This window comes from Doryrhamphus excisus, chromosome 11 (assembly GCF_030265055.1).
Source record: "Doryrhamphus excisus isolate RoL2022-K1 chromosome 11, RoL_Dexc_1.0, whole genome shotgun sequence".
NCBI classification, from domain to species: Eukaryota; Metazoa; Chordata; class Actinopteri; order Syngnathiformes; family Syngnathidae; genus Doryrhamphus; species Doryrhamphus excisus.
The window spans coordinates 5,388,618-5,415,333 of NC_080476.1; the positions used below are offsets into that span (position 1 = coordinate 5,388,618).

Consider the following 26,716-nt stretch of genomic DNA (forward strand, 5'->3'; position numbering starts at 1 on the left):
GCACTAATTCACTATCAATCAAAGCAAAAATAATCATTATTATTATTTTTAAACTAAAGATATATTTCTTCCTACTGTCCCGGTTGCTTTCCGGATCCACTTCCAGGTCTTTTTGTCCTGACGACTTTCGTGTTGTACTGTGAGTGTCATTGACTGTTGATACAAGGGTTCCTAATTCGAGGACTTTGTTGAGCAAAATGATATCAAATGTCAAATGATACTGAATGTAGGGCTGTGGCTATGGAATATTTTAGTCGTCGAGTATTCTACTGAATATTCCTTTAATGAATCGGCTAAAACACATTTTTGCTTGGGTAAAGACCCATTTTTAATACACAAGAGAAAATAAGACGTTTGACTTGATGATGAACAACCCATTGGTTTCATGTTTTCCATAATCAAGTGTTTTCTTTCTTAAATTCCCATTGTGCATAAGAACAAAGTGTATTTTCTTGGGTCTGATGGATGACATGATGGTGCTTTTGTAGGTCAATTGATCAATCCCAGACTGTTTATAAATAAATTAAAAAGCACTAGATATCGTAGTTAAAGCTTTACCTTTGGGTTATTATTGGTTGTTGGCGTCAACATTTCAGTCTTTTCTCAATGTGCCTTTTACTCTATTTCTACCATTTTTTGCTGCTATTTTAAATTGTGTATCATTTTTGCAGTGATACAATGATAAATGAGCCATGGTCTAAAGATAGCCCCTTTTGTGGATCTTCATTTGCGTTGGGCTTTTTGGCTAGTTGGCATGGGCAAGCGATGGTTACCATTGTAATAAACTGCCACACATTGATTGGACAGAGGTCATAATTAAGATTAATGAGGTATATATTAACTTTAATCTCAATAATTTGCTCTAGATTTAGATTCCGAGAGGCAGAAAAAAAAATCCTTGACTATTTTTTGTAATCGAGGTACCCGTAATTGGTCATTTATTTCTTGAACTCTGTAATTTTTGAGTAATCGGCATGGTTCTTTCTTTGTGGGCTATATCCTCCATTTGCAGTCATGGTGATTTGATCTTTGATATTTATATAGATGGTTGCACTCTTGCTTTTCCTGGTCCTCCATTTAGCTTTCTGCTTCCTCGAGTCTGGTGCTTTCTTGAGGATTTTGTGAGGTGTTCACTGACAATGCGGTTTTGGATTCCCTGTTGGTGAACTGAGAGACTGAGAAAATGAAAAATATAATTGATGAGATGCCGTGGTGAAGTGGTTAGCGTTCTGGACTTCGGAGCTATCGCCCTGGGTTTGAATCTCCACTCGTAAGCTTCACTGGCATTTTGTCTTTTTCCTGATTACGGAGTCTTATATTGATTATACTGATTATGGCTTGAGCACTTTATATTCCAGATTCCCTTCCTGACGAATGCTGATGCTTACTAGTGGAGATTTGAACCCGGGGTGTTTGCTCCAAAGTCCAGAACGCTAACCACTCATCTATTAGTTTTCATTTTCTCAGTCATATCTTAGCCATTGTATAAATTGATATAAATAAAACTCCAATCAGATATTTCACTTTTAACTGTACAATGTGTATATGTTAAGTAGGAAGATAGTACATAGTGACTAACATTTTACTTACATTTTTATTCATTTTGACCCTCAAAGGCCACCATACTTCCCTATAGTTTGTGCAATTGTGAGTGGCATTAACTATTGCAATGCATCGCGGGACTTAGCAGTGAGTTACATACAAACTTCGTAAAAGACAAAAAAGGATAAATAATACATTTGCCGCCTCACTCTCAGTTAGAAAGGACATGTAAACATTTATTAATGAAGTTAACATGCATCATAATATTAACGTCAAAATTCCACCAGTGATATTTTTAAATTAATAAGGTTCTCAATGGGTCTATGAATAATAAATGAATACAAAAATAGTCAATTAGTAGCTAAAAAGGGTAATACTGAAGATAAAAACATACAGCATATGTTTATATTTTGGACAGCATAGGACATCAATGCATGGATGAACTTGCGTGTTGAAATGATGACAAGGGGGGTGGCTTAAAGTGTCGCTGCTGCCAAAGCTGTTTGGAACGTGGCCTCAGATCAAATATGTATTCTTCTCCCAATTCCGGAACAATTTCAGAATATCAAAAAGGTGCCAGCCCTCGCCTGGAGTGAAGGCTCGATTGAGTTGACGTTTCAAATGAATTTTTTTTCAGTCTAATTGAGTCTTCTTTGATCGCAATGTTTGCGTTGTTTTACAATATTTTTAATCGTTGTTGGACGGCTCCCAGATCCAAGGGTGAATTTAATCACCCAGCTAATATAGTTAGTCATACCTGCCGTTATTATGTAGGTAAATACACAAATGCAAAGACATACAGTGTACAGCTATGGTAATGGTGGCGGAACGCGCATACAAAGGTTACTTTGAAGTACATCATGTATTTATCATGTATTTACAGGTACATCATTCAACATGTCTGAGTAGGAAGCCATCGTTAACACTGGAGATTATTCAGTAATAAAGAACACATATGTCAATAAATAAATGATAACAACATTGTTCTGTAATAAAGCATGTATGATAAGACTTTCATTCATTCAAGAGTAAACAGTAAGTACACTTGTAAAACAAACATAAACATTGTCTAATAATTCCATATTGTATATTATACTTATAGCTAGATATTACAAATTAGAATTGCTATCCAATGGAGCACATGTATGTCCACTGTATTATCCCAAACAAATAAAAAGTACAATTTCAATGAAAAAAATACATTTTCATAGACAGCGGTGAGTGCTAATAATAATAATTCTACTAATTAGGCTGTGAAAGTGACACAAAAGGATTAATTTGGTGTAAGGCTTCATACTTATTCAATTAAAAATGAGACAATGAATAATAATGATAATGAATTTTAGAATAATAACCTGGTCTCCGTTTATTTATTTCAAGTTCAAGTCTTTACAACACACTGAAATTGTGTGTGTGTGTGTGTGTGCACGCGCATGTGAAGTTCGAGCTGATTTGCATTTCACGGTCATTTTCATACTGGAAGTTTGGCACTGCTTGTGCTGGGGGGTGGAGGGGGGGTGGGGTGAAGGAGGTAGAGGTAGGGGTGCGGCGGGGTTGTAAGGGTATTTGCATGATGGTGCTTCTTCAGTAGCGACTCTCGCACACGCGCACACACGCGCACATACGCACACAGAGTGTCATTTGACATTCAAATGATGGCAACTTCAAGCGACACACCTTTGACCTCTCCTACTCCCTGCACTACAAATGTTTTCATTCTGTAAAATAAAAAACTCTAATCTGTTGGTGTGTGTTTTTTTGTTTGTTTTAATGTAACATCAAATGGTTGGAGGCCTGTTTCTAATATTATGTCATTCTCGTGTATCAAAATAACATATGGGAAAATAAACCTTGTTACCTCTATAATAATCCAAATGTGATTTTAATGATGTGATGTAATTATCATAATTATTAGAGAGGAAGTTTGAGTTGTTTATTATTATTATTGTAATAATACGTTTTTCCTGTCATTTCAGAGCCAAAAGGACTTGGATTTCACAGACAAGTGAGTGACAGAATGGTTATTATATTTCATGTGTGTGTGTGGGGGGGGGGGGGGGGGGTTATTTAAAGGGGAGCTGCACTTTTTTTAAATTTTGCCCATCATTCCCAAAGATAAACACTTTTTCTTTCCCTTTTCTGTCCATTATAACACAAAAAACAAGTTAATATAAGCTAACTAACAATGCACCTATTTCTACTATGATGCCCTCTAAAGAAAATCTCTAACTGCGTTTTATTGTTTGATATACATGCTGTGATCATGCAACAAGTACATTGATGATAACATGTAATACTTACAGTATCATGCCGTATTGTGATGATTTAAAACACTACCGAAACTTCTTTCCTATGGGAGTGTGAATGGTTGTTTGTCTATATGTGCCCTGTGATTGGCTGGCGACCAGTCCAGGGTGTACCCCGCCTCTCACCCGAAGACAGCTGGGATAGGCTCCAGCCCCCCCGCGACCCTCGTGAGGATAAGCGGTAGAAAATGAATGGATGAATGAACTCCTTTCCTCATTACTTTCATATCATTTCCGTCAACAACATCAGCATAGATATAGCGACAACACTTACTATGTCTACTCTCAGTGGGATTGCTGTGTCTTCCAGCACAAGATGTGTGCTCCAGTTCTCGGATCTCAGATAAAAAATGCTGACAAACTACCATCTTGTTGAGTCTTTGTCGCGAAATTGAGAGCTAGGTATCCACTCTTCTGTCTGTGAATGACGCTGAGACTACCGTTTTTCGCTAGTTTCTCGACTACCGTTGAGACTTTGAGTTTTTCGTGTTAGCTGCCACAATAACAATAGCGCTATAGCTTGGTTAATATACAAGTCAGTTATGTAAAAAAAAATTGTGAGGGCTTTAGTGTCAAAATAGGTATTTCCCATGATGTCCATTGTTAGCTAGCTCATATTAACTTGTTTTCTTGTATTATAATGCACAGAAAAGGGAAAGAAATATGTGTTCATGTTTCACATAAGGATTGGGAATGATGGGTAACATTTTTTAAAAAGTGCATTTCCCCTTTAAAGCATGATTTGCTTTTTAAACTACATGGTATTATGATATGCTACAAAAATGACCTAATAATTTTTTTAAATAAAAAAAATAACCTCATCCGGTCAAAACCTGGTGTTTGAGGGCAAAATTGTCATCTGTTTCTGACATAAATGTTGGCAAAAATTTTGCTTTGGTTCTCGTTCTCTTTATTTCATCCTACCCTTACCCCTTGTGTGTCACACATAAATCATTCCGTCTGCAACCTGGGTTGACTAGGAACATTTACATTCCAATCCTATTGTAACAGACTCTACCTTGGTACCTTGCTGCAAGATCTGCAGCCATATGCACAGACTGTCTGAAAGCCTTTTCATTTAGCACTCAGAAATGCACAGTGTGCTTGAACGCCTCATTGGCGCAAGGGGCACAGTGCTTATTAGGAGGAAGAAAGTAGACATATTCAGACTTCCCCGTTCATTCTTCTGCTTGCATTCTATTAACACATAAACCACACACACACACACACACACAAAACAGAATGAAGTGACATGTCAAAATTTGTCAAAATTTTGTCCTACAGAAACCGTGGTGTACAAAAACTGAAGTACCGCTGCATTTCAAAATGAAATTGCCACCTCAGTCAATTATTTCATTTCATTTACTGTGGAAGCTTGGTTACTTGGTTAGCGTGTTATTACGTTTTTCGGTTAATGTATGTTATTAATACACTGTGTGAGTCCATGTTCTTAATATATTATAACGCTATATTATTATTACGCTATAATACACATATGCTATAATATATATTATATTATATATTAATATATATTAATATAATAATATATTAAATATATTAATATATATTATATATAATATATTTTTTATCACAAAATGTCCGTTAGCAGCTTGCATCTACTAGAAAACAAAATGTCAACGGCATCACCTGTCTATGACATCATCAGCGGTTGACTGTAGTTTTTTGCAAATTAACACAGTTACGCCACAAGTCTCAAAAACGGCAAACATGTTAACACAAAACATGTTTTTATAGTTTTACATTCCTGAAAACATTTCTAAATAAATATAAATGATGAATAAAAGGGGTAAATGAACATTTAAGGTGACTTTCACCTACATTGAAGACGTGATTGACGCAAAATGACAGACTTTTACCTTCCCTGATTGTTGCCAAAGACCACCATGCTGTTTTGCTGTGACTTGTTTCTTAAATTCGATACTGTTTCTCACCACGTTTATCAAATGCTAGCTCTTGAAACTTCATTTGTCTCCAGTGAATTCAGGAAATAACTCACAGCAAAACACAAAAGTGGTGTTTGTGCTGATCTCGCTGCCACATCATGTCTTTGGCAACAATCAGCAAAGGTAAAAGTACAGTGAAATTGCCTTCATCATTTATACGTATTGAATTGTTTTCTGCATGTAAAACTATAATTGTAAGACTGTAAAAAACGAATTGTGTGTTTTTGTCCTTCTGAAATGGACTCATTAGATTTACATTATTAAATTGATTCAGTTAGAGTGTGTTTTGGTTAGAGTTTGACCTTCTAGAATAAATTAATGATGCTACCTGTGGTTCCATTGTTCTAGTAATACAAGTAAAGTGGCCTAATACTGTACTTAAATCAGGGTTAGGGTTGGCCTTTTAAAAAAATACCAGAAAAATAAGCTAATATTAAACAATTTAACTGTTCCCCAATCATTATTTATTATTTATTTAATTTACCAGTAAAATGACCTAAAAATTACAAATAAAATTGTCCCCAAAGTAAGTTATTTCCTTTACCAGTAATAGTAGTAAAATGACCTCATACTTGGTACAGTGGTACAAATTATTTCATTTCATTTACCAGTAATACCAGCAAAATGAAGCTAATATTTAGTTCCCTGAATCAATATACTTTAAACCCATGCCCCATCCAAGGGTCATGAGCCGCAATTTGCAAATCACTTCTACCAGCATACATTTGGGATCTTTATATTGTAAATGTCAATGAAAACAAAGAAAAAGCAACATGAATAAATCTTGGATTAAGCCAAAATCCAGCAAAATAAGAAGCACTCGTGATACCGACAATGTCTTTTTGGACAGCTAACATCCTCAGGACAAACCACCAGCACCCCATCCATACCCCACCGACTACAACGCACCACACCCTCCTGCTGCCACCCCCGCCCATGTCAATAATGACTCTCCTCTCAGCGCTTCTGCATCACCTCAAATAGTTTGCAGCTATTTGGATACTTCTCCAAACATTCTTTTTGGCAGCAGGAACTTTTGTTTCTATGTGTTTGTTTTCTCAGGAAGTGCCATGCTTTTCTTTCAGGGGGTGGTGAGTGTGAGGTGAGAGGGGCGGAGGGGGGGGGTTAGGTGTATTTGCATACCGGCTCGCCCAAGGGGAGGGAGTCTATCACTCGTTGTATCTTGTTTAGCGACCAAACTGGTCCTGTAGAGACTGAGCGTGCGTCTCTGTCATATGCAGCACCTGTACACCTGTCACACTAACACGCTGTACTTCATATGACATGTGACTTTGTATGTCCTGCATGGTTGTTCTCGTGTGTGCAGATAAAAACCGAGGACATCAACGACGCACCTCACTTGAACTCCTCGCTGAAAACATGTCACTTGACACAGAATCTTCCCATGCATGGAGGGCAGATGGCTGGGGTAAAGAAACATCACTATATGAGAGTAAACTACAGTAACTCACATTTCAGCCAGCAAGGGACAAGTCTATAGAAATGGCTATACTTTAGAGTAGTCAATGTACAGCTATGTATTCTATTACCACAAAGTCATTATTGTCTAAAAAGCTGGCAAGAGGTGTTGCATGATAATTGTGTCTAGTTGTGGAATTGTGTCTTCTGTCATGCATGGTGGCGGTCGCGTCACAGTCTGGATGCAGTTGTGTGAGTGCTGCAAGTACTTGGGGAGATGCGGTTATCTGTGGCAATGGACTCCAAAATGACTCAACACACTGCCATTTTTGTCTAAATATCTGCCAACACTCTTCAACATGTCCAAATTGGGATATTTAGTAAGAGCACCATTGTTATGTAGCACTGCCTTAATCCTCTTGAGCATGGAATTGACCAGAGGTGCATGGTTGGGACTAGAAGGTGGATGTTTGAGATCTTATGCTCCTTCACCTTCCTTCCCTCCGCTTGAGGATACCCCCCACAGGTGCTCAATTCAGGATTTGACCACTCCTCTGCAAGGTACTTCATCATCTTGGAGGTGTGTTTGGGCTCCTTATCCGCCATGATAGTCCAGACCACGGCGCTATCACCACGCTGCATGACTGCAGACAAAACACAATTACTTGCTAAGGTTGCCAGGAGTTGGTGTCGGTAGTTAATGTGTACTGCTACACAAGCTGTACACTGACTACTCCACAGTATACCCGGGTTTACTGTACCTTGACCCAATCCGCTGTCATTCTGAAATGTGAGGGCTGTAGTCACTTGGGTCAGATTCTACTCGCACGTATAGTATAGTAAGCTGGATAAGACTAATGTATCTTTCATTCGTGACTACTACTAGGACCTGACATCGCTGCACACCATGCAGCAGTTGGTTCTGATGCAACCATCTCACCTGTCCTCTCCTCCACCCTACCTGCTCTCGCAGAACACCAACAGCCATCAAGGTACAACCGTGGATGTGTACCGTAATAATATATGTTGATAAGAGTCAATGCCACTAACATAAATGTATTCCTTTTGCAGCTCTTCTGCAACAGAATCTGATGTCCCTTCCTGGACCGAACCATAGCGGTCTACTTCAGCACCAGCCTGGACTGGCTTTGACTCCACAGGTATGTTGTGAAACAGTTATACAAACAAAGTGTAACATACAGACATATATGTTTAAGATGAGGCAGGAAAAACTGCTAGTAATTGTTAACATTAGCATGAAGGTAACCACTGTGGGATACATCTGCTTAATCAAACATGTCTATAGATCGACAGTAACGTTTGCCCAGCAGAGATTGAAGAGACTAACCAAAATTCTCACTGTGTCATGTCTACCATCCAGGCCATGAGTCGCTCAGGCCTGGTCGGACCGTCCATGGACAATCACATGGACCTGACCCACCTGCAGATGCCCAAGCACATGGCGGTGCCACCTCAGGAGGAACCCAGTGACCTGGAGGAACTGGAGCAGTTTGCCAAAGCATTCAAACAGAGACGCATCAAATTGGGTTTCACACAGGTACCAGAGGCCGCGCCATGTTAGTGGTGGTGTTTTTATGGACGTTTGCAATTACGGTAGAGCCCAGCCATTCGGAGGCATTCAGAAAAAAGCGATTAAGACGCACACATAACACTCAAACCCTATATAATATACCTCATACACTTATTAATGGCATTTTACATTGTAAATATATGCAGTAGGTACTCCCCACTAATGAATGATAATGACAAATGATCACTAGAACAGATGGAATCTGAGTCATGGTCTAGCCTTTAGCCTTGTCATCAGGAAAGTGCTACCACTGCGCTTTTTTTATTTTAGGCCGCACATTTTATGCTCTAGTACTTATAAATAATAAATTATTATAATAATATAATAATTGGTAAGGGCGGCATGCGGTCGGCGGTCGAGTGGTTAGCACACAGACCTCACAGCTAGGAGACCAGGGTTCAATTCCACCCTCGGCCATCTCTGTGTGGAGTTTGCATGTTCTCCCCGTGCATGCGTGGGTTTTCTCCGGGTACTCCGGTTTCCTCCCACATTCCAAAAACATGCTAGGTTAATTAGCAACTCCAAATTGTCCATAGGTATGAATGTGAGTGTGAATGGTTGTTTGTCTATATGTGCCCTGTGATTGGCTGGCGACCAGTCCAGGGTGTGCCCTGCCTCACGCCTGAAGACAGGTGGCATAGGCTCCAGCACCCCCCGCGACCCTCGTGAGGAAAAGCGGTAGAAAATGAATGAATGAATGAATAATTGGTAATATAATAATACATTATTACCAACTCAGTGTGAATGACGAGTCCACACCTCTCATGTTTGCAAGTCTAACGTGAGTTTCTGATCTGTTACAGGGTGACGTTGGCCTCGCCATGGGAAAACTGTATGGCAACGATTTCAGCCAGACGACAATCTCTCGCTTCGAGGCCCTCAACCTGAGCTTCAAGAATATGTGCAAACTCAAACCTTTGCTGGAGAAATGGCTGAGTGACGCAGGTATGCAGTGATGTCATTCATCTATGTTCTACCGGTGATACCGTAGAGCAGCCATCACCAAATGGCAGACCTTGGTCTGGATCCGGACCCAGTGATGGCCATTTATGGACCTGTGACCAATTCAAGTGAATAAAAAATATGTTAACACAGTATTTTCATGCTCACAGAGGCAGTTTGGGGGTTTAATTACTTCAACTATCAATGTTAACATGACAGCAAACTTGGTGACGTCACACAAAATGAGCCAATTAAATCGTTAGTTTACTTTCCAGGAAGGATCCGCCCAACAGTTTTCGCTAATCTTCAACTAGAACAGGGGTGTCAAACTCATTTCGCATCGTGGGCCACATACGGCCTAGGGAGATGTCAAGTGGGCCGGACCATTAAAATTATACCATACTCTGCTATAAATAACCAAAATATCATGTCTTTCCTTTGTTTTGGTGTAAAGAAGCACAAGAACATTAGGAAAATATTGAAATTTAATGAACTATCCTTTTACAAAACATTTCATGAAACACCTCATATTTCCTTAGACAAATGTGCAATTTACTTTTATCATTCACAAATATGCATTGCAACTGATCCCACTGATTGTACAAAGGCACTAAACTTTAATTGGTACTGAAAAATACAGTAATGCACTTTAAGATTAAATGAGACTTTTAAAGAAAGGGATTTTTAAACCACTTACACATACGCATATAAAATCTAAATGTAATCCCTGCGTACACCTTACAAACTAAGGAGAGTGATTTTAAATGTGTAATGAAGAAAGTGTTCGCCTGTCCTGTAAATCTGTAAACCTCATACATGAAACATACATACACATACAATATATACTGAAAATTTATGGAGTTGTATGAACAGTAGAATTCCATCACACAACTTTTGTTTTGAAGCTGCTGACTAACATTAAAGTGCACATTTTTTAAATCACCACAGTAAGGATTCATCTTCACAGAGCTGTATTCTTTCAATGCAAACAGTAAGCCGTCATATTTTTCGCTGTGATGAGTCTCGTAGTGGCGTCGAATATTATATTCCTTCAATACCGAAACTTGTTGCAAACACACCAAGCACAAAGGTTTTCCGTGCATGTCTGTAAATAAATAGGACGTGGTCCATTTTTCTTTGAAAATTCTACACTCCTTATCTACTTTTCTCCGTTTGGATAACGACATTTTGGCTAATGAGGTTGTAGCGGAGAGGTAGAGACCAAGGTATTAACAACGTCGTAACAAGCAGCAGATGGTGCATTGATACCGTCTGCTGTTTTCAGTCTGTCTCAGTGATGCGGCTTGTCTTCTACTCTGATGGAAAGAGTGCGCCCCTTAGCGGATAATCCATGAATTGCAGCGAATTAAAAATATTAATTCCATGTCTTTTATGCATTTTTTCCACTTTCAAATTATCCCGCGGGCCGTATGTTTGACACCCCTGAACTAGAACCATGGCTTGCTCAAAAGTAAGAAGTTGATCAAGAAAACAGAACATTTAAAAGTGAAAGGACGGACCAAAATATATTGATTCTTGCAGAAAGCACGAGATTATTAAATTGGTGCAGTTTTGTTTCACTTAAAAATAAGCCTTTTGTTTGTACAGTCAGACGTTTTTTGATTCTTGTTGGTGACGGACATGAGACCCCTGTCCATGGTGGACGATGTATTTATTCATTAATTTATTTCATTCAATCCTATTTAGTCCTCCATAGCTCAGTAAATATCATTCAGTCGTTTCATCGTGTACGTCCATTGCATAACTTTTACACTCAGATCAGGGGGAGCCTAACCCAGCCCGGCTCTGTTGCTCACCATCATGGCGGACTTTCCGCTCCATGGCGTACTTCAACACTGTTCCAATCATTTGCAGCAGACTCACCAGGCCTATTCATTTAGCGTCCTTAGGAGCGACCCACGTTGTTGTGAGAGCAAAATCTGTTGTTTCATTATGCCAGTTAACCTGTTATCTAAAGTACAACGCTAATTCGGTAGGGCTCGCCAACTAAGTGCTGACGGTATCACCCCGACCGCGTACGGTGGCCTTTGAGGGTAAAAAAGGGGATGTGGAATTATAAAAAGTGTACTCTGAACTGATAGATTAGCACTATTTGTAATTGATGACCTTTAAAAGTCATGTTTTTATACCTCAGAAAATTCACCGTCCGATTCCATGAGCAACCCCACCTCTCTGCCCCCTCTGATGGAGGGATACGGACGCAAAAGGAAAAAGAGAACGAGCATTGAAACCAACATCAAGCTCACGCTGGAAAAACGCTTCCTTGATGTGAGTAGAAGGTCGATGTTTTTTTAATCAAAAGTCAGCAATGTTCCTCCTGCTCTGTTTAGAAGAAACTAAACACGACCCGTCCGTAGAAGTGTAAATAATTTAATTCATACATTACTGTAAGATTGGATTTTTACTGCCATGCAGAACCCAAAACCCAACTCAGAGGAGATAACGCTGATCTCAGAGCAGCTGGCCATGGAGAAAGAAGTAGTTCGGGTTTGGTTCTGCAACCGGCGTCAAAAGGAGAAGAGGATCTATTGCCCTGTGGCCAATTTACCCGTCAAGTCGCAGGGCTACAACTCCAGGATGGTTCGTGACCATGCAGACTAGTAACCATATTGAATTTTTTTGTTGTCCCTTGCAACACTGCTGAGTGTTAACACTTTTATTTTGTGTTAATCTAGGTCGCAGTGTCCAGATCCTACAGCCCCCTGGCTTCAGGTGGAGGTGTGTAGTTGCAGTAAAAGTTTGATTCAACATGTGTGCTGGGAATTTGATAATAAATTGTGTTTTTTTTTATTACAGTTTCATCAAATTCATCACCAAACAGCACAAGCCGTGACATTTCTCCCAACAGCCTGTCTGCGGCCTCGCTAGCATCTCAGGTCAACCAGGGTCCTTACAGCACTCCAGGGTGAGAACCCTTATTATGTTTACAGTTGGAAGGCTTTGTTTTCCATGTTGTTAAATACAAGGGATTTTAAATTAACTTTGCCAACTATACAAATAAAAACTGGGTAAAATGTAAACTGCTACCAAAAATATATGTAATAAAAATTAGCATTTTCATTATTTTGATTTTTTTTCTTATTATAAGGATTTTTTTTATTTTATGAAAAAGTACAGTACTGCTAGAATTATCAATATCATCATTTGGAAGTGAAAGTTTGGGATAGCTCAAAAGGCTTGGTTTCAGAGGGCGTTGCAAAACTGTTCCTTTGTGATGTCACCCCTCCCCCAAGCTCTGCTTCTCTGTTTACGAGGCAAACTCAAGCAGATGTTATTGGAGCAAGAGAAAAATATTTTCATCTGTGAACAGCCGGTTTCGTGAACATGAAATATCCGACAAACTGTTGCTGAAGCCAGAAGCAGCACGCTCTCGCCGGGAAAGGTACAATAATGTCGGACACGCTGTGCGTCCACGGAGGTGTGAGAGAACAATAGTGCTCACTGTATGGAATACGGTAGTCCCGTAGCAATATTGTCTGCAGTTCGTAAACGCGGCGCCCTCACATCCAGCTTCTGAGCGCCACGGCAACAGCGGTACCGCTGACAAAGTGTGTCCGACAATGAGTGCCTCTGGCAGGCGAGCTTGGAGGAGCGCTAGTGGGTGCTGCACTTTTGAGTTCAAACACTCCAAAAGACTTTATTCATTTATTATCAACTCCTATACCCACTATATTAGAAAGTGGGGTTAATTTGTAGTTAGGACCAATCACAGTGGAGTGGGTGTGGCCGGAGGCGGGCTGTGGGTGGAATAAATTAAAACAGACTATTTTGTCAGGAAGCACAAATCCAAGGAAGTATAGCTGGAATAGGTGCAGATTCTGGAAGATCTAGAAAGCTTCTGTCCGGGTTATTGTGTATAGCTGTTCTATAGAAACCACAACTCAAAGGGTTTGAAAATTGAGCACAATAGGTCCCCTTTCAGAATAATTTTGATAAGATTAAAGCAAGGCATCCTGATTGGTTCCCATGTTAATTCAAGGGAACACAGGACCATTAATCCCATCATCGAATAACAATAGAGTCAATGAATGAATGCACTAATTGAATTATTTGAGTGATTGTGTTGTTGCCCTTGCAGATCCTGGTACCGAACATGGAATTCTACCACGTATCCCCACTGAGGAATACAAACTGCAACCATTTGGACATTTTCTTGAGAAGGATGCACAATGAAGCGTTTATGGAGGCAGCACCCATAGAAGATGCTTGAAGTTTTGTCTTATAGAAGAAAACAAGGATGAAGAAGACGAAGTAGAGGCATACAGTCCAGCTCATAAGCTTTTTAGCTCCGTGACTGTCACACTATTTAACCAGATGAAATGTACATATTCATTAAGAAGCGCTTCTTCTCCACCGTCTTTATCCTGGGATGGGTGAATGTCAGGTGTTGATTTGTCTAGAATAAAATTGTCATCTGCCGGCCTGTCTAAATAAATACGCAGTCACACAGTTCAGAGTAGTCAGAAAAAGGGTCACTGTAGTTATTTAAAGGACGTCCCGATAGACAACTGGGTTTTAACAAATGACATTTTTTGCATTTATAAGTTATCAACTTGGTGGACGCCATTGTAATAAGCATTTAACAATTTTAAGTTTATGTGAAAATAAATATCAAAAACAAGCTGTATTTCACAAGGACTAATCAATTGTCTTGTCAATATCTCTGGACCAAATGACGTTTAAACACGAGGTACAGATGCTTAATGTAATGGGAGTTCAATTTTTGTTTTAAATCAAATAGTTAAAAACATGATTTTAAAATATATTTAGATTGTTTTACTTGGCTGCACGGCGGACGAGCGGTTAGCGTGCAGGCCTCACAACTAGGAGACCTGAATTCGATTCCACCCTTGTCCATCTCTGTGTGGAGTTTGCATGTTCTCCCCATGCATGCGTGGGTTTTCTCTGGGTACAAATTGAATGTGAGTGTGAATGGTTGTTTGTCTATATGTGCCCTGTGATTGGCTGGCGACCAGTCCAGGGTGTACCCCGCCTCTCACCCGAAGACAGCTGGGATAGGCTCCGGCACCCCCGCAAGCGGAAGAAAATGAATAAATGACTGTCTTACTATTTCATAATAGCTGTACTAATTTAACAATGTATTATGGTGGTAGTTCACGGCGGTGGCCAAAATAATACCATGATGTAAGTACACCCCCTAGTGGCTGACTATGTACTCGGCATCCCTTATGAGATCAGAGATGGACCTCCAAGATGACAGTTTGTCACATAGGCCTATGTACACTTTAATGATAAAAGAATATTCAAATAAACACACTGAAATGAGCAATTAGACATTAAAAAAGGTGTCTCTACAAAGACAACTCTCTCCATGACAAAAAATGAAGGCTTCAATCGTCAGTTTTAGTGCCTTGATTGATTTTCCATTTAGCCGTGAGGTCGTGTGAAGTAAAACAAGGTCATTGTGTTGCTCCTCAGTTTAGGTTTCCTTGTACCTGCAAAAAGACACCAACATTAGTATGTGTCTCATTGTTGGGGGGGAAAGGAACAACATAAGGAGTGCCTCAATTTTAGAGCATAAAAAGACTGCAAAATATTGAAATCTATTATTGTGACACATACAACTTGCATATTTAAAAAATATAATAATTAGGGTCTATATGTGCCCTGTGATTGGCTAGCGACCAGGCCAGGGTGTACGCCGCCTCTCGCCCAAAGACAGCTGGGATAGGCTCCAGCACCCCCGTGACCCTCGTGAGGATAAGCGGTAGAAAATGAATGAATGAATAATAAGTAGGACTAGTGTATTACTTCTGCATCAAAAAATATAGCGCTACTGTGTTCTATCAATGGTGTGTCCCACCCCTAAAAAAAACAAAAAACTGTCCAGTTTCAGCATGGGGGAGTTTAGGCGATACTGACCCTCTGATTCTGGGGAGACGTCCACACCAGACTTGAGCCTCCTTGTAAACAAGCCTGGACAAAAACTGAAGAAAAACAAAGAAAACATGAAGTTCCTCCAGTGAAATGAAACAAATGAAAAACAATTAGCGGCACAAAGAGGTGATGATGCAACGCCACAATAGAACAGAGCACGGTTGTTGCAGTTTTAAGCCCCCCCCCCCCCCCCATCCCCCCAAAAGCCACAGCACGACCTGCATCTTTCCCATTGAAATACATGCTCTGCAGAAACCAATAAGTGAAAAGGCATCTTGCTGTGTTGCGTGAAGGAGGTTACACATTGAAAGGGAAACACACATTGAAATGAAACTTCTGTTGCAAATGTGAAAATTGTAAATAGTTCATGGTGTTATATTTGTTTAGAAAGTGGTTATTTTCATATAAAACAACTTTTTGAGGGGTTTATGTTGTGCCATTGTTGTTTAGACATTTTGGCTAAATATATGTGGCGACATTTGTGTCAAAGTGAAAGCTTTATTTCTCCATTTTATTGTTGAGAACTGATATTTTGCTGAAACTTACCTATGTTCTAATGCTGATGACTAAAGAACAGGAAAAGGTAGAAACTAACGTTTTTTTCGGTTGAAAGAAGAGAGTCTAATCTTTCTTTTGGTGTATACAGTAGAATGTCTATATGAGCCAAGAACACAATATTCTGACCCCAGGCAGGACAACCTGCTGCTCTTCAGCGCTGCCCTAGTGGCTCCATGGAGCTTTTTTAAAAATGTTTGAAAATGGAAGAAGATCGGGGAGAGAAATTAACGTTTTCCAATGTTGCAAAAATAGTAAAGAGTAAAATAATAAATTTCAACATTTCTGTCAACGAAGATTTACGTCATAGCGTGCGACACACGTTTCTATCAGCATGGCGGGGTGCCAGGCATGTGGCGGTTGTAAACAAAGCGGCGGCCATGGATCCCAAAGGAAAAAAACTGAGGAGAAGAAAGGATTAAATGTTTCTTGGACCGAATCATTTGTATTCATTGCATTCATCTTACATGCCCGGTGTTGAGAAGCTGACCAGTCATGTCCGAAAACAGAAGTCACATTAAATGGGTAAGAACACAATCCTGTCATAGGCACATATTTCACAAGTGATTTCTGATTTTCGTCAGTATATATTTGGAACGACACTTATGATATTGTGTTTTGTTGCTCGGGTCCGAGTGTAACAGGCATTTGCCTTGGACAGCTATGTAGGATGGACTTGCATGACCTTTGAACCAGGAAGTGCGTCTGGTGTGAAATGCCTCGGGCAGGAATGTTAAAATAAAGTTGGTTTGAAGCAACAAGTAACATTTTCCTTCTCTGCTGAAGTCAGGTCGCCCGAACTACGGTTCGGAGCTGAATAACACTGACAAGTTAGCTACAAGCTACAAGTTAGCCAGGATAGCTACGTTGGTTAAGTAGATACTTTATTTATCTATCGACCTACCTACCTACCAAGTTAACACCAGGATATCTACGTTGGTTAGGTAGATACTTTATTCATATACCTACCAACCCGACAAGTTAACACCAGGATAGCTAGGTTGGTTGCGTGTCAAAAGAGAAGAGGACAGCTGCTGCATTTTACCCTTGCACTGACTTTGCTTGGCATTTGCACAGAAATCCAACTGAAACTGTATTAATTTGATTTTATATACTTTACCTTTTCAAAAGGCTGCTGTTTTATTTTTATAAATGCAGGTTGCGTTTTATTGCATTCTGTTTGTTGCCCAGATAAGGGGCACGTTATGCACGTTCCATTTATTTTTTCAAATCCTCAAAATAAAAATTACATCAAAAATTGGATTTCTGTAATTTCATCAAAGCATAATTTATTAATATTATGATGAAGTTAAACTTGAGACGGTATCGTACAGCAGAGTACTCAGAGTAAGATAAGATATGCCTTCATTCGTCCCTCAGTGGTGAAATTTGCATATAGATACATAAAGCATGTGTTGCCTTCATTATAAGGCTGAAATAAGGCTTTTAATTTTTTTGCGGCTCCAGACATATTTGTTTTTTTGGTCTAATATGGCTCTTTCAACATTTTGGGTTGCCAACCCCTGCACTATGCAAATCAGTCAAAATCATCAAGGCTAGGATTGAATGAGTCAATACGCAGACTTCTATCAGAGTGACTTCAAATGATTATGTTGTACATTAAGAGTGTTTAATCCTGAAGAGTTCGTTGAGTGAACGCCCTCGGGCGAAACAGCAGCTGAAATGATCATGTGACATGTGACACGGGCTGTGCGTGCTTCACACGTGCAAATGCATCGATGTTCTCGAGCCCATCACTACTGTACGATGACAAACATCAAACAATGAAACAATTCTGCTGCTTTTCTCAACATATTCCAACCCTTCCAACAATCAGGACATATTGTACATACCATGCTAACTTTAACATAGTAGCATTTTTTCCCATGGTTATTAGGGCATTCACGTGCAATTGCCATCATTTAGCTTATAATGATGTTCCAATCCCTGCACTGTAAAAACCTCCCAATGTACGTATGTGTGTGTCTGGATGAGAAAGTATGTATGTATATATATATGTGTATGTATATGTGTATGTGTATATATGTATAGAAATAGATATTGTAAGTGTATATGTGAGAAAGAATAATGTAACATAGTATGCATGTCTGGAATAAATTAAGAAAAGAAAATAAAGAAAAAGAAAGTGTGAAGGTGGAAATGACTATGAAAAACATGGAAATCCCGGCTCCAGGGTAACTATGAGTGGGTCCAGGCTAATGCAATGACCCGTAACACCATGATGTGTGTGTTCTCACCAGGCAGGCCAGAAGGTCGGAGGAGATGAGCATATAGAAGACATTGTTCCAACCGGTGGGAGAGATCAGTCCAGCAAGTAGGGGGCCCAACGCAGCGCCTGAACACACAGTGGTTATTTAGAGTTGCATTTAAAAGAGGAGGAAAAAGATGGAGGCTCATACCTATTGAGCCTGTCCCATCAATGATGGCCGTCACTGTTGACAAAGCCCTGGAGTTGCCTCTCAAACTCTCATGTGTGCCCTAAATGATAAAAATCACCATAATGCATCAGTATAACAAAAATGTTTAATAGTGCGGTTGAAGCGGTGTATGGGTGAAAATATTAGAAACAGACTTACCAGGTCAGCGGACACAGCAGTGGTGATGAGGGCATAAGGTCCATTGACCAGGCCTCCACATAAAAGGAGCATGCCTGCACATGAAGGGAAAATGGATTCTTCTAGATAACATGGACATGGAAATCCCACAGAAACATTCCAAAATGTTGTTTGCTGATGCACGAATATGATGAAAAAGGATTACCAATTGTCGTGCCAAGGCTCCTCTGCCCAATGGAATTGTAGAGAAAAAGCTGCAATATAAAAAAGATTTAGCTTTATTTTATGAAGAGACCACTAATGTAGCAGAAAACCAGCCATAGCACTCACCATGGGCGCAGCCGTGAGCAACATGACGCAACAAGTCGTGGCTCTACCACCGGTGTAGTCAGACACGAGGCCCGCCATGATGCCGCCTTGTGAAACACAACAACATACTCAGTCACAATGTTGACACTCTGACATTTGGAGGTGAACTGTTCCATTTGTTGGTGGATATACGCAATGGACACACGGCAATGCACACAACAAACATGGACGACATCAAAAAGCATAAAACGCAACACACAGAAACATGTGATACAACTCACTCCACAAACACGGCCAAAACAAGATACACCTAAGTCCACAAACACAGCCGACACACAATACAACACACTGCACAAACATGGTGGACATGCTGTACCACATTTCATAGATATGGTGGGCATTCTTCCACACAATCCACAAATATCAAGGACATATTCTGATGCCGGACGAGTGGTTAGGGCACAGGCCACACAGCTAGGAGACCCGGGTTCGATTCCACCCTCGGCCATCTCTGTGCGGCATTTGCATGTTCTCCCCGTGCATGCGTGGGTTTTCTCTGGATACTCCGGTTTCCTCCCACATTGGCGACTCCAAATTGTCCATAGGTATGAATGTGAGTGTGAATGGTTGTTTGTCTATATGTGCCCTGTGATTGGCTGGCGACCAGTCCAGCGTGTACCCCAGCACCCCCGCAACCCCCGTGAGTATAAGCGGTAGAAAATGAATGTATGAATGAATATTCTGATACCCATTCCATAATGTTCCACAAAAATGATGCAACACAATAAACAACCCTGGTGTAATTGTAGCAAACGTGGCAGACATGGTGTAAGTAAATGAGGTCACGACTTACCCACAATTCCTCCTACATCAAATAACGTTGACATGTCGCCGGCTTCTTTGGCATCAAAATTCGCTAAAAGGCAAATACATATCAGTGAGTGACTGTAATTAAGCCCTGAAATAAGTGCTTGAGTGTCAACACTGACCAACGTTGAAGATGTAGAGAGGAAGCCAGTAGAGGAAGGTGTAGCTGACCAGCTTGGCAAAGAGCAGACAGAGGGAGAACTCCACCACTCCCTGCAGGAACACAATTATAACCTCAAAAAAGCACATTACTTCCAGCTACCACCATGCTATAATGCTAAAATCACCTGACATGGAGAATAAAACCTACTCAATATTGTTGAATTCATTGAAAAACATTGAATCAAATCAAAGGGGAAACGGACACTCACGGGTATACTGAGAGCTCCACAGAAACTGATAGCCTCTGAGCGTTCAGGGTTGATTTCCGGTATCACTGTGGTGATGGAACCATTATCACCTTGTGGCGAGCTCTGCAGGAGAGGCTCAGTCTCACCACTTTCCAAGTCATTCTAATACACAGATACAATCTTGCGTGTGATATTTTCAGCACATGCAGCAGTGTAGGTTAATGTTTGGTTTCTTACATGTTGCTGAGGTTGACTGCACTCCACATCTTCAGGTTCTGGAAAAAAAAAAGGAAGACGATGAACAAAATATTTGTTAAACTCCCAAAGAGTTTTGTGTATGAGTGTTGGAAAGCACAAACTCACTCTCCACCAGGAAGAAGAAGCACAGGATGCCGGTGGAGGTGATGATGAGACCCGGCACGATGAAGGACAAACCCCACGACGACGAGACGTAGACGCCGGCGATGAGCGAGCCCAGGATGTTGCCCACCGAGGTGTGAGAGTTCCACACGCCCATGATGAAGCCACGCCTGATAATGCAAGCAGCTAGATGAGTCTGCTGGGTGCCCATACCCAACACATAATAAATTAAGCAGAAAAAAGTAATGTCCTCTTGTCCTACATTGTTGGATGTTGATCAAATGGACAATAGTGTTTCTTAGAGACACACACACACTGCCTGAGACAGTCTTGGACAAACATTACATGTGTCAAACAATGATGCTGCTTTAAGGCTATGTGGAATTGTGACCTTTGAACATTGGAGACTCATTTGGAGGAGTTCCTCTTTGGCTTTTAGTCATACGAACGCTGACTAAGCTCATAGTTCAATGTCCCAGTTAGGATCTCACTCATTTAGAACAGACACAAGACCATTTTCTTCACTTGCGTGTGAGCTCAACGGAGTAATGATGCGGGTTGGATCATTAGAAGGATACTAGGAAATGAAGTGTGTGCTCATTCTAATGTGCGGGATGTGTTGGGCGGTGTTTGCACTCAGGGTGTGAATTTGGAGCTGCTTGGTCGCACTGACATGTCGAAATGCAAAAAAAACCAGAGACAATGCAGACTCATCAGAACTGAGCCCCCGCTCCCTCGTACTCACTTCCCCTTTCCAAACCAGTTGCCGACACAGGCCACCACAGCGGGCCAGCCCGTTGTCTGCATCAGTCCGTTCATCACCTGCAGGGGGCGACACATAAATGAGTCAAAATAGCAATCATTCCTGCTGTAGTCATGTGACACAGCTGTGAGTCAGCTGATGACCAAGACCATGACATCTTTAAACATTATTAACTTGACTGTTTGACTGTTTAAACGTTAACAGCAATGCTACATGAGGAGGCTTCATGATCAAAATGACACGGCCATCCATCCATATATTTTCTATGCCGCTTATCATAAAATTCAAACAACAAAATGATACTTTGTTTTTATCGCCACCAAACACAAGTGCAACATTATGTTTGTTATATAAAGCTAGGACAGTAAGTTTAAATATTACATGTGGAGTACCCCAGGGCTCAGTACTGGGACCAAAACTGTTCAACTTGTATATCAATGACATCTGGAACATGACAAAAGACTTAAATTGGTATTATTTGTGGATGATACTATTGCCTTTTGTTCTGGGAAAGGCACATAATTAAAAAAAAGTTACAGATCAAATGATTATATTAAAAAGATGCTTTGATAGAAACATATTATCTCTGAACCTAAGTAAAATTAAATAATGCTATTTGGTAATAGCAGAAAGAACACGTATGAGCAAATACAATTAAACTGAGTGAATATTGAATGAATGATCAAAAATTGATCAAAAATCATGTTATACTCTCTTTGGTTTTACCATATCTAACTTATTGTGTGGCGATATGGGGTAGAAACTATAAAAGCAATCTCCAATCGCTAAGTGTACTGCAAAAAAGATCAGTGGGGATAATCCATAATGCCAATACAAATGTTTGTAACACAGAGTAACAACTAGAAAAGCACTCAGAAAGCACAACAAATTGTGATTACCCCATAAATATTACTCCTACATGTATTATCTACATATTTAGATTATTTGACCATGAAAATATACCATTAGCAATTGGATTCATAATGCTATCAATATTGTCAGCTCAGTAGTTATTGCATTTTCTGTACTAGCGGTTTTCTTCTGTCTGTAGTTCCGCTTTTGTAGCTTTTGAAGATACAACAAATCCGTTGGCACACTCCAAATTCCATAGTATATTGTGTATATATATATATATATATATATATTAATTCATTCAGTTTCATTCAGTCTTCCTATGATGAAAATTCCCAAAGTGCCCTATTTTTTTTTCCTATTGTTGATCACAGTAACCGGATTTATTCCATTATCTGGATCAGTCAAATTTTGTAGAACCTGTGTGTAGAATGCTGTATTTTTATTTCCAAGAGTGTGACCATTTTTTGTCGGTGTTTTACGCCAAATACCTAATATTGTCCCATCTTGCAATGTTAAAGAATCTTTTCTAAAAACTTCCTGAATCCAGACAGTGATCCAGATCACCTGCAACATTTAATCAATTCTTCCAGATCCGATTTCCACTAATAACTACTAATACTACTAATAAAAAACAATTATTCATTATTGTAGCATGCTGAATCACTACAAAATTAGAAAAATATATGAGATTGTATTCTTTATTTCTAGGATAATTTAAATTAATATTAATAAAAATGTGTACTTACTATTTTGTCTTCATTTTATAAGAAACAGCTGAATCCAAATTCTCACATTACAAAAATAATAACGGTCAGTTAATACCCGAGAGAGGGTTATTTGTTTAATGGTATGGTCTTTCTTGTGTTTCATGCGGAGATGTGAGTTTCAAATATTTTGGTTACCTTATGAGAAGGGCAAAAATATTTGAAAACTGTAAACCACAATAATAAACATAAAAAATAAGCGTTCTTGTCTTTGGAGAGACGCAGCTCTGGTGTTGCTCAACAAAAGATGCGGGTGTACCTGGACGAAGGCGTAGTACCCAAACGAGTGGATGTTCCAGTAGAATCCCAAGCCGAACAGGCAGGTGAACAAGCCGCTCATCAGCATCCCAAAACTCAGGTAGTAGCGCAGCGGCAGGCGCTCTCCAAAGATCCCGCTATATGGACATGAGCAGAGCATACAGTACGTGTGCTGCAAACCAGCTTAAAAGCAGCAGATACGCACCTGAAAAACATGCCGATGGCGTAGGCCACCAAGAAGGAGTTATCCAAGGCCCCAAAGAGTGTTTTATAGTTGTCCTGGTCTGCGGAGAGATGCAACTTGTTAACTAAAGCCACTTGTATTGTCTAGCATTGTCTGACTAAGCACTTCACCAAAGGGGGGCCAGCTACACCACGTGACATTGTTGGTAATATTCAAGCCTGGTGGTGGAATGACGCCACTACAGTTTCTGTGAAGTTCACTCTGAGAAACACAGAGGCAGACAAGTTAACATCCATTAGACCAGGGGTGTCAAACATACGGCCCGCGGGCCGGATCCGGCCCGTCTGGTGGTTTGGTACGGCCCGGGGAAGAAAGCTGCATTGTATAAAAAAAATATGAATTTAATTTAAAAATTGTAGTTCTTGTATTATCCGCTAGGGGGCGCATTTTCCCTGTTTAAAAGATATGTGCGCAGCAAGCGTTAATTCTGACGTGAAACGGTACAAAGAGAAGATTTCAGGGCTGTTGATGGAGTTTGAGAAAAGATTTCAGGTTTTTAGCGAACTCGAAACAGATTTTGCAGTTTTTCGCTCAACAGTGAAGGTTATTCATTTGTTCAAATTGCTTTCCAGATGTTGAAAAACAGTGTTTTTAAGTTCCACAAGGCTGCTATAAATGTTTTTGGAACATTGTTACTAATTCTGTGATCAGTTTTATGTACAACACACTTAAATATATGTTTAACTGTGTAAAAGTGTTGTTAAAATTGCACATACTTTATTTATGTTCTTATGTTATTCTCTTGTTCATAATATATTGTTCATAATGTAAAAAGAAAATTCTGTTAATAAACATTTTGATAATTTACTCATTCTTTGCACAAATTATTAGTATTAGTGACTAATACAAAGGAAAAAAGTGGGCTTATTGTTAGTTCTATGTCATTTTGCAATGAGTTTACTGGTCCGGCCCGCTTGATCTCAAATTAAGCTGTATTCGGCCCGCAGACCAAAGGGAGTTTGACACCCCTGCATTAGACGCTTACAAGGGGTCAAAAGAGAAATAGTTGGGTTCCAATTGGTCCATTTGTGAGGTCAACAGTCACTGATGTTGACCCAGAGTGTGAATTTGGATGCTGATATGTTATTTTAGTGACATAATTCACAGGGTTAAGTGCAATAAGATAAGCAAAACACTAGCTGACTTGTCCCAGTTACCTTAACAATGCTGATAGGCTTGCGTGACAAGTGGTAGGCAGTGTAGAAGAGGAAGGTGAGGAAAAGAATAAAGCCCCGGTACCTGCAAAGTAGGAGAAATTGATTGAATTAACAAACTTTGCAAAAGGAAGATGAGATTTCTTGCAGGCTTATTATTTAAAAATAATGATTACATTGACTTGCTTATTTGCCTGCTTTTTTCATTTTTTTGTTATATGGACTCAAACCATGACTGCAGAGGTTCAATAACAGAAGCCATCTATGTCCCCCCACCCCCCCTTTTTTTAAAAACACCACTTTCATAGAAAGTCCTTTGTTCACATTGTTTTCCGCTTTGTACCATTGTATTTTTAACTCGATCAAATTCTTTCTTGTGAAATGCTTCAGGTGATTTATTAGCTATGCAAACACACAAGTCACTGATAAATATACCCAGAGACAATATTAACATGCGAATATAACAGTCCTCCTAAATTTTAGTAATAACTATATTAACTTGGTAATACCTAAATATTATAAGTACTAATAGCAAAGGCTCCCATTAGCGTGTTGCTCTCCTTAGAACTAAACATTACAAAAAGTTTAGCTTGATCAGTGTTGTCCGGCATCTAAGACGTGAAGTGAAATTAAGAGTTTTAAAAGCCACAAAGAAACTAAAACAGCTTCCAGTTCTGACCGGATTCCCTAAATACTACGAGTGCAAAGCGTATCGATCCGATAAAGGTTAAATCTGTGCCGATAAAGGAGTAAACAGTTTGAAAGTGGTGCTTTTAAAAAATCACGATGTTTGGTAGAATGGATTCTCCCGTAAACGCAGCAAACACTCGATGCATTGTAAGTCGGTATAACAAATTGTGTTATTACGCCAATATTATATAAAGACATTGATGACCTATTGATGTGGTTAAGCAAATCATTCACCACTTGGAGATAAGCTATAAGGCGAGCTTGCCTTGCTCTCTTAGCCCGGGCGGTATGGGACGAGTGCGGCGTTCATGGGCACGCTGGTGAAATGTGGAGAACAATAGGAAATGTGAAACTCACCAGCTGTCACGAGAAAAGGACGTGATGAGCCGTATGCCGGGTGCGAGGGACGTCTTCATGGTCGATGAAAACAATTCTCGTCAGGCGTACAAAGGAACACTCAGAGTCTTGTCCCGGACATGTCGTCTCGTATATTAAACCATGAAGGCACCGTGGTCGCTGCTGATAATGACCGTGTAGGTACGGTTGTAGTCCTAAAAAGTCATTTACTTGTTTCGCCCCCCCGAGAAGAACAAATGTGGAGGCACGGGCTTCCAAAGGAATAAATATTTGTTAACTGCTGCCGGCATTAGGTAGCAGCTGCCGGGCTTCCTGGTGTGGGAAACACTCCGTAAACATCCAGCACTTCTCCATAATGGACCGATTTAGCTTATATACGCGGCCAGGAGAGTCAGCCTTTTCACGGGTGAAAAAAAAACTCCCACAGACGCGCAGAGTGAATAATGAAGTATAGTACCGCAGTTATTATTAGCAATAACGTGGTTATTCCACAAGATTTTCCAGACAGCGTCCCGGAGCCCATGTGATCAGCTCCCAGTGACGTCATTGAACAGGAAGTAGTCGACGTCTGTAACATGAGAGTCGGAAACTGCAGTATTATTGGCAAAGAGCATTATTATAAAATACTGTATATACAAATACATGTGTGTTTATATATATATTACTTTTTTATTTACATGTTTATTGCAAACATTACAAATTAAATCAACATCCCTATGACACGCCGTATAAGCCAAGAGACACGATATATTATTATACATGTTATATATAATTTATTATTATAGCGAGAGTTCAAGGCTATTTAAGAAAGACGGAAGACCTTCCATGTATTGAATCTACATGTGTCTTATTTCTCAAGTAAACACCCATTAATCACAGTGGAACCTTGGTTAGAGTCATTAATTCACCCTAGAAGGTCTGACTCTGACCG

General features: G+C 39.9%; 3 protein-coding genes across 6 annotated transcripts in view; 1 reads left to right on the plus strand and 2 right to left on the minus strand.

Moving 5' to 3' along the window:
* Positions 1-11,804, minus strand: part of trim37 (tripartite motif containing 37) — a 26,135-nt gene extending 14,331 nt beyond the window's left edge. The window contains exons 1-2 of one of the 2 annotated variants that reach the window (XM_058087733.1): positions 11,582-11,804; positions 9,738-9,877 (exon numbers count right to left, since the gene is read on the minus strand). The gene's annotated coding sequence lies outside the window, so the exon portion shown is untranslated. The remainder of the gene's footprint in view (positions 1-9,737; positions 9,878-11,581) is intronic. The other variant, XM_058087734.1, reaches the window with a different exon arrangement.
* pou2f3 (POU class 2 homeobox 3) overlaps positions 1-14,204 on the plus strand; it is a 15,806-nt gene extending 1,602 nt beyond the window's left edge. For both annotated transcript variants that reach the window (XM_058087744.1, XM_058087743.1), the window contains 11 exons: positions 3,519-3,547; positions 7,140-7,241; positions 8,118-8,223; positions 8,303-8,391; positions 8,613-8,789; positions 9,626-9,767; positions 11,920-12,053; positions 12,201-12,365; positions 12,461-12,503; positions 12,582-12,690; positions 13,864-14,204. In XM_058087744.1, the coding sequence (XP_057943727.1) occupies positions 3,519-3,547; positions 7,140-7,241; positions 8,118-8,223; positions 8,303-8,391; positions 8,613-8,789; positions 9,626-9,767; positions 11,920-12,053; positions 12,201-12,365; positions 12,461-12,503; positions 12,582-12,690; positions 13,864-13,906 (1,139 nt within the window). In that variant the 3' untranslated portion in view covers positions 13,907-14,204. The remainder of the gene's footprint in view (positions 1-3,518; positions 3,548-7,139; positions 7,242-8,117; positions 8,224-8,302; positions 8,392-8,612; positions 8,790-9,625; positions 9,768-11,919; positions 12,054-12,200; positions 12,366-12,460; positions 12,504-12,581; positions 12,691-13,863) is intronic.
* Positions 14,205-15,000: 796 nt separating this feature from the next.
* slc37a2 (solute carrier family 37 member 2) lies at positions 15,001-26,325 on the minus strand. Of its 2 annotated transcripts, none has more exons than XM_058087740.1 (18): positions 25,786-26,325; positions 24,742-24,823; positions 23,695-23,785; positions 23,546-23,624; positions 23,342-23,477; positions 21,446-21,522; positions 20,704-20,870; positions 20,578-20,615; positions 20,362-20,463; positions 20,113-20,203; positions 19,977-20,039; positions 19,145-19,230; positions 19,020-19,068; positions 18,836-18,909; positions 18,659-18,737; positions 18,497-18,594; positions 15,669-15,733; positions 15,001-15,241 (listed from the first exon to the last, which is right to left on the minus strand). In XM_058087740.1, exons 1-18 carry the CDS (start codon positions 25,842-25,844, stop codon positions 15,226-15,228), a joined length of 1,452 nt encoding a protein of 483 aa, XP_057943723.1. In that variant the 5' UTR covers positions 25,845-26,325; the 3' UTR covers positions 15,001-15,225. The 2 variants fall into 2 exon arrangements, with proteins under 2 accessions (XP_057943723.1, XP_057943722.1); XM_058087739.1 differs by having other exon boundaries at positions 20,362-20,502.
* Positions 26,326-26,716: the final 391 nt, after the last annotated feature.